Below are 15,000 nucleotides of genomic sequence, written 5' to 3' on the forward strand. Positions count from 1 at the left end.
GTTATTTGTTCCCGATCATTTTGGAATCACAGTCATATATCAGTCCATTATTTCAAATCTACTTTTTTCTTAGGTTTTTTTCTTGTTTTATTTTATTTTCATTTTTATTTTTTCATTTATTTTGTCATATTTTCTTTTAATGTTCATTTTTTCTTTTATTTATTCTTTACTTTATTATTTATTTTTTCGTTTATTTTTCTATTTTATTCTTTTTTCTTTATTTTTCATTTTATTCATTTTCTTTAATTTTATTTCATAAACTTTAATGACAGTTAAATAAATACGTTCATTGTTTCCATTAATTTGGAATCCGTTTATTTTATCTTTTTCTTTTATTTATCTACTATCATTATTTTCAATTTATTTTATTTATTAACTTTTTTCTTGCCTAGAGTAAACTTTAATGACAACTAATAATTTGCGATCTTTGCTCCCTACCAATTTGGAATCACAGTCCGATATCAGGCTATCATTTCATATCTACTTTTTTCCTTCTATCTCTATCTTTTCCCTTCCATTTTTCGCGGAGGGTAAATTTAACGGAACTTAATTACTCACGACACTATTTGTCCCAGATCAATTTACGAAAAGCAATGCTTCATTCGCGAGTATTTGCGAGGAAGGTAAAAAAAAAAAAAAAAAAAAAAAAAAAAAAAAAAAAAAAAAAAAAAAAAAAAAAAAAAAAAAATTATTACCTGAACAGTCAACAGAGAGAATTTGACGTTTGGAAAGTATAAACACCACTCATTCTCTTTTTTCCCTTTTAATCATTCTCATTCTCCTATCCTCACTTACTCCGGGAATAAGCCTACAAACTACTTTTTTGTTGTTGTTCTTGCTATTGGTGTTCTTGTTGGGCGGTAGGAAAACACACAAAAAAAAGGTCTAAAAAAATGTGTTTCAGGTTGAGTTAAATATACAGGGGTTTTAGGATAGGATATTTATTATTTATTTATTAGAATGAAAATGTAAAAAAATAAATAATGCGCATGTTAAACAGCACAGAACAATTAGTTCTAATAAAATATAGCGTATTTATTCTAATTATTTTTGTTGGTGAAACAATGCTCTATTTGACTGTAGATTTTAGCACGCACACCGAGTAAGCTGGAGGTCGGCCCACGCCTTGTTTTCCTTTCAATAATTCTTCCGCGTGTGAACATTGTGTTTTGGTAACCTCGCGAAGGAAAATTTAATAATAAAAAAGTGGAAAAATTTTGCAAGAGGATGAGGTTGCAAGCCCTACACCATGCTCAATTGATGCTTAAGGAACTTACGTACTACGGTCACCCAACTTTTGCCCAGGCACTAAATTACCCAGCTTTTGCTTCATTAATATTTCATGAATCATTGTTTTAGTTACAATCATATTTTGTAACTAAAATCTTCGTTTGGCTTCTAAATCAATAATTAAGAGATTTCAATTAATTCTTGATATTATCTTAAAAATTTATGATAAGTAGTCTTTTAAAGAAAACCATTATTAACACAACATTGCCGCTTTACGTTCAAAGTTATGACATTGTTAATCCTTATTCCCTGAAAATTCATAATAAAACTCAAATTGCTGGACTAAGTACGAAATAAAAATAGCAGTAAATCACTACATATTTCAGTAACTATTAAAAAAAAACAATTTGTAAGTAAATAGAGTAAATTTCAAAATATTTATATTGACTTATGTTCTATAGTATTGTTGATCTGTTTATGGTGAAATTATTTAGGTTAGATTTATATATTAGTGACATACGTTTGTACATTCTTAGTCTTCTTAGAATTTATAGATATTTCGATAGAATAGGAATATAAATATAAATAAGTAAATAAATGAATGTATACATACATACAATATATACGTATATATATATATATATATATATATATATATATATATATATATATATATACTATATTATATATATTATATTAATGAATAAACTTGATCACGAAGTATATAAAAACGTGATGCTATGTATAAATAAAGGTTTTTTTTTGCCACGAAGGAAAAAAATGAAAAAAGCAAGATAGCCAAGTACTTTCGGTCCTGTCCGAACACGGACCGAAAGTACTTGGCTATCTCGCTTTTTCATTTTTTTCCTTCGTGGCAAAAAAACCTTTATATATATATATATATATATATATATATATATATATATATATATATATATATATACATATATATACATTGCACAAATCTGACAAATGAGTACAAATTTATCAAAGGTCTGAAATAATAAAAAGTATTGGGCTAAAAAATTGGGCTTGTAAAATGTTAACACTAAAGCCCTGGGAAAATAAATGAAAAAGAAACTTTAAGGCAAAAATAAACAGAAATAAACAAGAGTCCAAAACAGTTGTGACTAAATCCCAAAGCTTGTCAGGACAGGAAGCAGAAAAGTTACTGGAAAAGGAACAAGCGTCCTTCAACCGCCTACGCCCACCACAAAAAAAAAAGGAAAAAAAAAGGAACAACTGATCTCCACAGAGTTTTCAAAACTGTGGACTCTTCATCGAAACCGAAGTGTCTCTTTACTCGTATCAAATTTTAGTGAGGATTCTCAGTTGGAGCTATGAAATCCAACGAGACAGTGATTGACGTAAGTCTCCCGAGTTTAAGGAAGGAGAGGAAAACCTGGATGATGGTGGGAGATGAAGAACGAACAGAGAAACGTGCAGGGAAAACCTGAATGATGGTGGGAGGTAGAGAAGAGGCAGATAACCATGACAAAAAGAAACGAGAAGACACAGAGAAACATGATGAAAGAAACAAGAGGCTAAGAAGAAACGTGACAAAAAGGAACAAGAAGCGACGGAGAAACGTGACGAAAAGAGACGATAAGATACAGAGAAACATGAGGAAAGAAACAAGAGGCTAAGAAGGAACGTGACAAAAAGGAACAAGAAGAGACAGAGAAACATAACTAAAGAAAGAAGAAGCTAAGAAGAAACATGCCAAATAGAAACAAGAAGAGACAGAGAAACATGACAAGAAAAAACAAGACGATACAGAGAAACATGACAAAAAGGAAGAAAGAGATACGGAGAAACTTGACAGAGAAACGAGAAGATACAAGGAACAGAGAATCATGACAAAAAGAAACAAGGAACAGAGATGCATGATAAAAAGAAACAAGGAACAGAGAATCGTGACAAAAAGGAACAAGGAACAGAGAAACATGACAAAAAGGAACAAGGAACAGAGAATCGTGACAAAAAGGAACAAGGAACAGAGAAACATGACAAAAAGGAACAAGGAACAGAGAATCGTGACAAAAAGGAACAAGGAACAGAGAAACATGACAAAAAGGAACGAGGAGAAACAGAAATACTAAAAGAAAAAAAAAAAACACACACACAGAAACAGGTCAGCTTACGAAACGGGAACGGATGTCCTAGAATTGTGACGATACGAAGATTCTTCACGTTGTAGTAATAGATTTCTGATAGAATGAAAGGAATGAAGTCAAACATTCCTCCGCTAAAGAATGACGGGTCAAACATCCCTCCAACGCGGCATGAAGGGCCAAACATTCCTCCACTAAAGAATTAAGAGCAAACATTCACTCTTAAAGAACAGAGTCAAGCATTCCTCTGCTATAAAATAAAGGGTCGAACATTCCTGCACTTAAGAATGAAGGGTTAAACATCCCTCCACTAAAGAATGAAAGGTCAAACATTCCTGTACTTAAGAATGAAGGAGCAAACATTCCTCTGCTAAAGAATGAAGTTCAAACATCCCTCCTCGAAAGAATGAAGTTTCAGACATTTCTCCAATAAAGAATGAAGGTTCAAACATTCCTGTACTTAAGAATGAAGGTTCAATCATTTCTTCACCAAAGAATGAAGGGTCAAACATTCCTGTACTTAAGAATGAAAGTGTAAACATCCCTCTGCTAAAAAATGAAGGTTTAAACATTTCTCCACACAAAAAAAATACGGGTCAAACATTTCTCCAATAAAGAATGAAGGTTCAAACATTCCTCCACCAAAGAATGAAAGGTCAAACATTCCTGTACTTAAGAATAGATTGTAACTTGAACTAAAGCATATAGTCTAACCTTACATTATAGTCCTGTCTATGAGACATTGAATATATTTTTAACACAACCTTATATATCTGAAACAAAAGCTACATAATACCTTAGTCGAGCCTATGTAATATTACACGTATTGTCTATAATATTTTCTCTCACTAACAATAACGATATTTATATCTATAGTTTACATTCCCAATCCCCTCTTGCAATAGAAGGAATGAAAAAGCATTCTCTACATAACAGAGTAATGCATATCGTATTACGAAAAAGTTCCAGGGCATAGATATAAGATAGCCATCGTGAGTGAAGAAGGCTTATAGTGGCGTGGTGACACTGAGTTTAAATGTGTCATTTCTGAGGGGCAGGGAGAATCTCAAAAAAGCTAGATGGTTGTGTTTGGGAATAAAAAAAAAGGCTAGGTTTGCTGTGTGATTTGAATGCAAAAGTACATATGGGTGTATATGAGTATGTATTATATATATATATATATATATATATATATATATATATATATATATATATATATATATGTGTGTGTGTGTGTGGTGGTGTGTGTGTGTGTACATACTATATACTACATATATATATTACATATATACTAGCTGATCAACCCAGCACTGCCAGGAAAACTCTGAATGACAACCAATAATCTCTCTCTCTCGCTCTCTCTCCTCCCAAACACCCTTTTCTCTCTCTCTCTCTCTCTCTCTCTCTCTCACACACACATACACACACACGCGCACTCTCCCTTTCCTGTTAATATAGTTACTTAAGTTACATTGCCTAGCATTTTTGACATTTTATATTTCATCACTTCTCATCCCTATTTGCATTGGGGCTAAGCCTGGACTTGATGGGCATCGGGAGTGTCTCTATTCATCCCAGTGACCTCGAAAACTATGCATTAAACACTGATATCTGTCGTTTTTGGTTGTTTTCTTACATGTCACCCCTTCCCACCACTTTCTCACCCCCTCCTCCCTATTGGGGCTGAACTTGCACTTGAAGGGCATCGGGAGCGCCACTATTCATCTCAGCAACCTCAAAAACTGTGGATTAGACACTTGTGTCTGTCATTTTCTGTTATGTTTAAGTTTCACCCCTTTCCCATCGCCCCCCTACTTTGGTGCCAGTGATGTCTTACCCCACCAGTATTATTTCCCAGACAGTAAGTCATATTTATAACAAGTTTGGCTGAAATTGCTCAAAGCATTTCTAAGTGTATGAGGTACTTTTTATTCTCCAGTTACACCTTTCAAACCATTTTACTCTCTTGTTACACCTTTCAAACCTTTTTACTCTTCTGTTACACTTTTCAAACTTATTATACTCCTGTTACACCTTTCAAAACTTTTTACGATTCCTGTTACACTTTTCGAATCTTTCAACTCTCCTGTTACAACTTTCAGCAAATGTTTTTATTCTCAATTTCCCTTTCAGGCTGAATGATCTTATCATCATAGGTCACAGCCTTTGATTGGCCTTTGGCCTAAATTCTATATTCTATTCTGTTCTATAGCCAAATTTAAAAAATCAAGTCAGTCCTCGTTAGTTGACAGCACTGCAATCTGCAACGTCAAATATATTTGTTGGAAAACCCCAAAACGACGAATGACCCCACCACTGACGAATCAGATGAGGGTTGAATAGGCCTAACTTAGCCGACTTTTCAGAGAACGCCAAACTTTGTAAGACTTGAAGCGCTCTCTACGGGAATCAGCCGTATCATTATTGGGGGAAGTAGACTTCGTAGGTATACTATACCTGATATTTTTAGGAACGAGTTCGGTCTAAGTTGGAGAATTTCTTTGCCTTGTAGGTTTGCTTGCGTAAGTGGTGTATATATATACACATACACACACCACATACGCAAGCAAACCTTCCGTAGAGAGCGATTCAAGTCTTACAAAGTTTTGGTGGTCTCTGAAAAGTCTGCTAAGTTAGGCCTATTCAACCCTTACCTGATTCGTCTGTGGTGGGGTGATTCGTCGTTTTGGGGTTTTCCAACAAATATATTTGACGTTGCAGATTGCAGTGCTGTCAACTAACGAGGACTGACTGATTCTTTAAATTTGTCTATAGAACAGAATAGAATATAGAATTCTGGTCAAAGGCCAATCAAGAGCTGTGACCTATGATGATGAGGTCATTCAGCCTGAACGAGAAATTGAGAATAACAACGTTTACTGAAAGTTGTAACAGGAGAGTTGAAAGATTTGAAAAGTGTAACAGGAGAATAAGATGGTTTGAAAGGTGTAACAGGAGAATAATAAGGTTTGTAAGGTGTAACAGAGAATAAAAGGGTTTGAAAGGTGTAACAGGAGAGTCAAAAGGTTGGAAAGGTGTAACAGGAGAATAGGAAGGTTTGAGAGGTGTAACAGGAGAGTAAAAAGGTTGGAAAAGTGTAACAGGAGAATAAGAAGGTTTGAGAGGTGTAACAGGAGAGTAAAAAGGTCTGAAAGGTGTAACAGGAGAACAAAAAGTTTTGAAAGGTGTAACAGGAGAATAAAAAGGTCTGGAAGGTATAACAGGAGAACAAAAAGTTTTGAAAGGTGTAACAGGAGAATAAAAAGGTCTGAAATGTGTAACAGGAGAACAAAAAGTTTTGAAAGGTGTAACAGGAGAATAAAAAGGTCTGGAAGGTGTAACAGGAGAACAAAAAGCTTTCAAAGGTGTAACAGGAGAATAAAAAGGTCTGGAAGGTGTAACAGGAGAACAAAAAGTTTTGAAAGGTGTAACAGGCGAATAAAAAGGTCTGGAAGGTGTAACAGGAGGAAAACCTTTTGCGTTGCACTATGAAACGACTGTTAGGAATGGGTTGAGTAAAGCAAGAAGGAGGAAAGAGAATACGAATGAAAGTACAGCAAGAAAAATAAAAGGGGTTGTAGCTAGGGGCCTAAGGTATGCCGCAAAGAACCTCAAATAATGCCTACAGTGCATCACGCGAGGTATACTGACGGCACTACCCCCTCCCTTAGGGGAAACACCACACTGGCTAGACTGTTACCTCGACTATTTTTTTTACCTCTACTCCCTACCCCCCCACGGGGGAACACCACAACATGGGACTAAGACTTTTACCTCCCTTACCTCATTTTTTTTTACCTCTTTTTACTTACTACCCCCTCCCCCAGGGGAACACCACATGGGACTATTGTAGATTCACATCAACCGTGCATTTGATGTCTAGGACAGTCCCTTACGACACTCCTGATTAGCTGTTGATAAGCTAATCACAGGGCTGAATCCCTCAGGAGAGGTGAAACAAACATCCTACCTATGTGAACTCTCGAGAGAGACTGAAAGTTTCCAGCCCTGCGATTGACTTATCAACAGCCAATCAGGAGCGTCGTAAGGGACTGACCTAGACATCAGATGCACGGTTCATGTGAATCCACTATAGCTCTCTTACCTCATTTTTTCACCTCTTTTTCACCTCGAAACCAGAGATCCGCTTGTGAATATTTGGCGAATGAATATGAAAACAGGATCGGATTTGCATCCGGGAGGACAGTAACTTTCGCTGTGGACGCGTTTGACCCGAAATCGAAACGATTATAGACCTATATTTGGGGTGGAGTTGACTGAGGCTCCATTAGGCGTATTTTATGGGTTCTCCCCGAGGGTCCGGAGTTTGGTGTTTTTTCAGAATGCATGTTTGAGGGGGCGTTCTGGCGTGTATGTGTGTGTGTGTTTTTTTTATATCGGTTTTAGTTTGGTTTTGACTGTTTTTGAAATGTTTTAATTTGTTTTTATTTTTACGTTTTTTTCTAGGTTTTATTTCGGTTCTTATACGTTTTGTTTTAGGGATACGTTTCCTTTCGGCTTGATTTCATTTACTGAGTCTAGTATTTTTTTGTGTGTAAATACATCAATGAATGTATGTATGTGTATGTATTTTTATATATACATACATACACACACACACACATATATATATATTAATATATATATATATATATATATATATAATATATATAATATATATATATATATATATATATATATATATATATATATAATATATATATATATATATATATATATATATATATATATATATATATATATATATATATATATATATATATTTATATATGTGTGTGTGTGTGTGTGTATCGACATTCCCGCTTGAATAGTAATTCCATACATCGCATTATGTCAAAAATAACCGCTGAACATTACATGCATCTGCGACCGCTTATGCTAATTACTTCTCGGTCTCTAAGCTTATCAAGCGTGGCAGGTAACAACGCGGTTTATTAAATATTGCAACAGAGGAGCGATTAAATAATTTCGTAGAGCCGGATAAATTATATACGAAAATGCTATTTAACATAATGACAATCCACATTAATAGCTCTGTAGATCAACTTCTGATGCGGCGTTTTTTTTTTTTTTTTTTTGTGTGGGGGGGGGGGGGGGCTAAGGGGGCGGGTGGCTGGGGGTGGGGGAGACTTTCAGGCTGGATTTGCCAGGGTGATGTGAAATGGAAATTGCTGATAATTCAGAGATTGGTTCAAGTTGCGAATGATAGGAATGTATTTGAGGTTTCATAGAATTTGTGTGTGTGTGTGTGTTTTTTATGCAAGACAAGTAATGTGAATCAGTTTGGAAGTTCGGTGTTTCAAGTACGTATGTGCGTGTATATATAAATATATATTTATACAATATATTAGTTAAATTCTTATAAATAAATATATAATATATATAAATTATATAGTACACTACTATAGGCCCTCACACCTCGGCATTAGTTAAGGCGGTGTCAAAAGTTGACCAGGGAGCCTATTGTGAACCTCCCTGCATCTCCAACTCACCTACCGCCGAGAGGCTAAACTCTTCTGGCCTAATAATGTCTAAGCAACTTAAAAAACTGTATAGGGTTAACTACCATACCCTCAGAGGATAGTTTATTGAAGAATATTACATGGTAATTCCTAATAACAGTTATATTCTTATGTATCAGAAACAAATGGTGTACAATCCCCAACAAAAGTGATGCCACGTCTCGGTTATCTTGTTTACTTATCTCATTTTAAACCCAAAGTTTCCTATGAAATGCTACAAACCAAAATCTCAAATAAAAGAGAATAATTTGATAATTATATATATATATATGTATATGTATATATATATATATATATATATATATATATATATATATATATATATATATATATAATTATGTATGTATGTATATATCTACAATTTACACATATTCCTTAATAAAACGTATCTGCCTACCATTTTATAATATATTCTTATATATCAATAACAAATTGCTTACAATCCCCAACGAAAGTTACATCTAAGCTTTGCTATCATTTTTCAATCTTTTATTTTGCAACCAAAGCCCCCTATGAAACTCACAAACAACACAAAAATCTCAATTAAAAGAATGTAATATATATGTATACCAAGACTATCCAATGACCCACCAATCTTTGAGAGTATCTCTGAGCACTCTCTATGGAAATCAGTTGGAACCATTTCTGGTAGTTTAGTCTTTAAAACTACCTCATTTGGACGAACTGAGTCGATTTTTTTCTGGCCATTTTCCCTATGTTATAGGACTGCCATATCGCCTCTGGTTCTAACCTGCACCTCTTCTCTCTCTCTCATTCCTCTATATCTCTCTCTCCTCTCTCTTCTCCAAACACTAAAATAAATGATATATATTATAATATTATATATAAAAATATATATATAATATATATATATATAGTATTGCCAGTTGTATTCCACATAGGAAAATGAAAAAAGGTAATATCTCAGAAAAGGTATATCTCCTTAATAAACGCTCCAAGAAGAGGTCCATTGGAGGACGAAACTGTTGGGCATTTCTGAGATATACCTTTTTTCATTTTCCTATGTGGAATACAACCCTGGAATTACCTATATCTTTCGTGCCTAAGAAGATTACCAGTAATATTACTATAATATTTATATATATTGATACTTATGATTATTATATATATATTATATATAATATCTATTATATAATTCTGGTATATATGTGTAATGATCTTTTTTATAAAGTATAATATATATATATATATTATTAATATATATATATTATAATATTAATTATTATATTTTATTTAAATATGGATTGAGAGAGAGAGAGAGAGAGAAAGAGAGAGAGAGAGAGAGAGACCGACCTTACTGACCTTACATCTTGTTCGGGTTGCCCCAGGTCCCTCAGTGTGAGGCACCTCTAATGTCTGTCTACCAGAGTTGCTAGTGCATCTTCCGGTATATTTTGTATCTTCCAATCTTGGATGGTCTGGGATGCAGCTTAGATATTTGGCGAGCTTATTCTTAAACACATCTACGCTCACTCCTGATATATTCCTCAGATGAGCTGGCTGGCAACGCATTGAATAGACGCTGCATTGTCGATGCTGGTGCGTAGTGGATTAATGTCCTGTGTGCTTTCCTTATTTTTCTTGGTATAGTTTTGGGCACTATTAATCTACCTCTGCTTGCTCTCTCTGATATTTTTAGCTCCATGATGTTTGCGGCAATTCCTTCTATCTGTTTACATGCCTGAATTATCATGTAGTGTTCTCTTTTCCTTTTCAGACTATATATTTTTAAAAATTGTAATCTTTCCCAGTAGTCAAGATCCTTAACTTCTTCTATTCTAGCTGCAAATGACCTCTGTACACTCTCTATTTGTGCAATATCCTTTTGATAGTGTGGGCACCATATCATATTGGAATATTCAAGTGGACTACGAACATACGTTTTAAAAAGCATAATTATGTGTTCAGCTTTTCTTGTTTTGAAGTGCCGTAACAACATTCCCATTTTTTATTTACATTTTGCCAATAGAATTGCTTTTTGATCATTGCATAACATGTTCCTATTCAACATCACACCAAGGTCTTTAACTGCTTCTTTATTTGTGATTGTCTCGTTATTAGATCCCCTATATGCATATAGCTTTCCTTCTCTATCTCCATAATTTATAGATTCAAATTTATCAGAGTTAAATACAATCCTATTTACCTCTGCCCATTCATATAGTTTGTTAAGGTCTCTTTGTAGCGCGTTCCTATCTTCATCACAAGTAATTTCTCTACTTATTCTTGTGTCATCGGCGAAACTACTCACTACCGAGTCCTTAACATTACTGTCTATGTCTGCAATCATAATAATAAACAGTACTGGAACTAACACCGTACCTTGTGGCACACCGGATATTACCTTAGCTTCATCGGAGAGAGAGAGAGAGAGAGAGAGAGAGAGAGAGAGAGAGAGAGAGAGAGAGAGAGAGAGAGAGAGATAAAAGCAACATGGAAGTGATATACCAATTTTAGTTACTATACTCTATTATATATATATTATATTATATATTATATAATATATAATACATACATTATTAATTAAACTACACACACACACATATATATATATATATATATATATATATATATACGACAACACACATACTTATATATTATATATATATATATATATATATATATCATATATATATATATATATATATATACAAACATTAATCCTCGACATATGTGTGTGTGCGTGTAAATCCAGCAATCTCATCCCCCCAAAAAATAAAAACACAAGTCCATAACACCTCTCAGAAACCATCCCTACAAAGCCAAAAGATCAAATAATAAAAACCATGCATAATAAGCTCCCAGGCTCTTATTAGCCTAACGAGTTACCTGAAGGGAGAGAGAGAGAGAGAGAGAGAGAGAGAGAGAGAGAGAGAGAGAGAACAAAGGTAATTAATCAGCAGAGAAGGATCACACTACTCACCTGAGACTTCACCGACGGCTCCAGTCATTAAGCCCACGTGATTATGAAGGAGTAAAAAAAGCAGGAGGAGAAGGCGACTGGGGGTGCGGGAGGGGGGCGGAATCGGATTAGGGAAGATAATGGAGGGGGCTGGGACAAGGTTGAGGAACTTCGGGAAGGTCTGGATTATCGTCTGCTGAAAAGGACGGGTGGTGGCCTTCGAGGTCCGTGCCGGAATTGGTGGGACTCCGTCAGCTTCCCTCGATTTCTGCTGGAGGCCTGGATTCTGGAACTGGTCTTCTTGAGGGCTGTGGAATACCCTCTGGAAAGGACGACAGGCCTTCAAGGTAGTTGCTGGAACTGATGGGACTGTACCAGTGTCCCTCGAATTCTGGAGGCGGCCTGGATTCTGGAATTGGGTTTCTTCAGGCCTATGGAATATCCTCTGGAAAGGAAGGGTAGTGGACTTCAAGGTCGGTGCCGGTATTGGTTTAACTCCACAGGTATCCCTCGACTTCTGGAGACGGCCTGGATTCTGGAAGCGGGATTTTTTGGGACTAAGGGCGTCCTCCTCCTTTTTCCTCTTCTTCCTGTGGCCTCTGTTTCTCTTGGTTTCCTCGAGGGGCTGCTTTGTCATTCCCTCCAAGGAGGTTGTTCTGTCAAACAGTTTGTCGAGACTGATCAGCACTGTCATATTCCAGAGGTAGATGATTCACTGAATTTTCTCACTTCATAATCCAAAAATAGCTCATTTCCATATTCTAATCTCACAATTACACGCTCATTCCTTCGTCCTTTTTCCTTAACGTCTTTTCTTATCCAGTTTTCTATTCATTATCCTTAATTATTAATTTTACTGCACCTGATTTCACAACAGTCTTTCCCTAAGTAATCAAAAATTCCATTTAACTGAAACATAAAGACATCAAAAAGTGTCAATTTCGCCAATCTCGCATGATGAAGGGAAAATGAGTAATTGCCCTTTAATCTACACTTCGCAATAATTGGAGAAATAAGGATCTAAAGACGACTGGTTAATGACCCCCCAGTTTTTAATTAGGCTACGTCGATCAGGAGGTCTATTTTGTACCCCAACTTGCTCCTAATTACAGTTCATTAGTGAATTTTATGACACCCAGTTAAAATTCTCCGCTGTTGAGTGTCACTGAACTTCGCCGCGGAATAAATGTACTGCATTTTGATATTCTCTCTCTCTCTCTCTTTCTCGTTCTCTCTTAACTGTCACAATATTCATTCCTCTACTACAACCGAAAAAAAATATTAAATGCTGTTAAGAATGATCATAGCATAAGTAAGAATTTTGGTCAGTTTTTTACACTTTCAATAAATATGACAAAGAGAAACGTCTCCCCCGCTCTCTTTCTCTCTCTCTTATAACCTATCGAGAAATTGTCACAATATTCATGTCTCTACTACACCTGAATAAAATATTAATAACTGTTAAGTATGATCATAGCATAAGTGAGAATTTTGGTCAGTTTTTTACACTTTCAATAAATATGACAAAGAGAAACGTCTCCCCCACACACTCTCTCTCTCACACACACACTTGTGGTCCAAAAAGTGTTTAGACCATCGACCCCTTTTCGTGGAATCTTGACCTCTAGCGGACCCCGAGTCACGTACAGAATAAAGTGATATCAGTGGCAATTACTCTTTAGTGAGAGAGAGAGAGAGAGAGAGAGAGAGAGAGAGAGAGAGCTCAAGTGCGTGGGTAAATAAATGCAAGTCAATTACTCTTTAGTGAAAAATTCGAGGGAGAGAGAGAGAGAGAGAGAGAGAGAGAGAGAGAGAGAGAGAGAGAGAGAGAGAGACTCAAGTGTGTGGGCAAATAAATGTAGTCATTTTATCCGTATTTTTATTACTATATTAAATATAATTGAATATATAGTACTATAAAAATGATAAAGATAAATATTATGATATTTAAATCTAGAATATAAATCACAACTAATAATAAGCCGTATTATTAAACTATTTTCCCTTTTTTTATGAAAAAAAAATTCATTTTTTGACCCAAAATGTTCAAATGACCCCCAGCTGTTTATTGACCCAATTTGACCCCACATGGAATTTATCGACCTTTGGATTTTATACCTATACATATAGTTTATGTGTGTATATATATATATACATATACGTATACATACATACACACATATACTATACATGTGTAGCTGGAAATTATCTGGTTGCAGCTAAGAGAAAATAGAAGTTCAGTTTGGGCTAGAGAGGAGGGTGTCATTTGCATATTAATAACTTTTATATATAATATATACTATATATATATATATATATATATATATATAGATATATAATATTATATATATATATATATATATATATATATATATATATATATATATGATATTATATATATATATATATATATATTCTAATATATATATAGTAACATATATATATATATATCTATCTATATATAATATATATATATCTCTATATATATATATATATATATATTTAATATACTAGATATATATATATAATATATATATATATATATATCTATATATATATATATAATATATTTATCTATATATATATATATATATTTAATATATTCTATATATATATATATATATAGATATATATATATATATATATATATATATTAATAATTTCAACACCCGTAATGACCACATATAGCTCCAGCTACACTTCTTGCAATTCCATCCAACCAGCTTAGTCTTCCATCTACTCTTTTCCATCCATCCCACGTCCCTTTCCAAGTGAACGCATGAATATTCCTCTTCGGAAATCAAGCATTCTTAACAATTAAGCCTTTTGAGAGAACTCTCTCTCTCTTCTCTCTCTCTCTCTCTTCGTTCTCGTTCTATATGTCCTTTGGTCGAGGAAACAAAGGAGAGTTACAAGGAGTTACAATTATTAGGATGTCTGAAAGATTTGTTAGTCCATCCGAGGAGACATCGTGTGCTCACTTATCCGTAAGGGCAGGTTTTACTGTTCATTCACAGTATCCTGATGATTTTGTCTAGCTTTCTTTTAAACTCTTCCACATTGTTGCTGTTTACAACTTCTGGTGGCAGTTTATTCCACGTGTCACATATCTATGCAAAGACGTTCCCACAGTGATGTGTTGTATCTCTTCAGCTCTAGTTTTCATCCATTATTTCTTGTCTGGTTTTCG

The 15,000-nt window shown here is 34.5% G+C and overlaps 1 protein-coding gene across 1 annotated transcript in view; it reads right to left on the reverse strand.

Annotated features, from left to right (window-relative positions):
• Positions 1 to 15,000, reverse strand: part of LOC135214441 (hemicentin-1-like) — a 77,014-nt gene that overhangs the window by 52,231 nt on the left and 9,783 nt on the right. Inside the window, exon 2 of the mRNA XM_064248731.1 lies at positions 11,832 to 12,719. Within this exon, the coding sequence (XP_064104801.1) occupies positions 11,832 to 12,504 (673 nt within the window). The 5' untranslated portion in view covers positions 12,505 to 12,719. The remainder of the gene's footprint in view (positions 1 to 11,831; positions 12,720 to 15,000) is intronic.

The sequence above is a fragment of the Macrobrachium nipponense genome, chromosome 45 (assembly GCF_015104395.2).
Source record: "Macrobrachium nipponense isolate FS-2020 chromosome 45, ASM1510439v2, whole genome shotgun sequence".
In the NCBI taxonomy this organism is placed as follows: Eukaryota; Metazoa; Arthropoda; class Malacostraca; order Decapoda; family Palaemonidae; genus Macrobrachium; species Macrobrachium nipponense.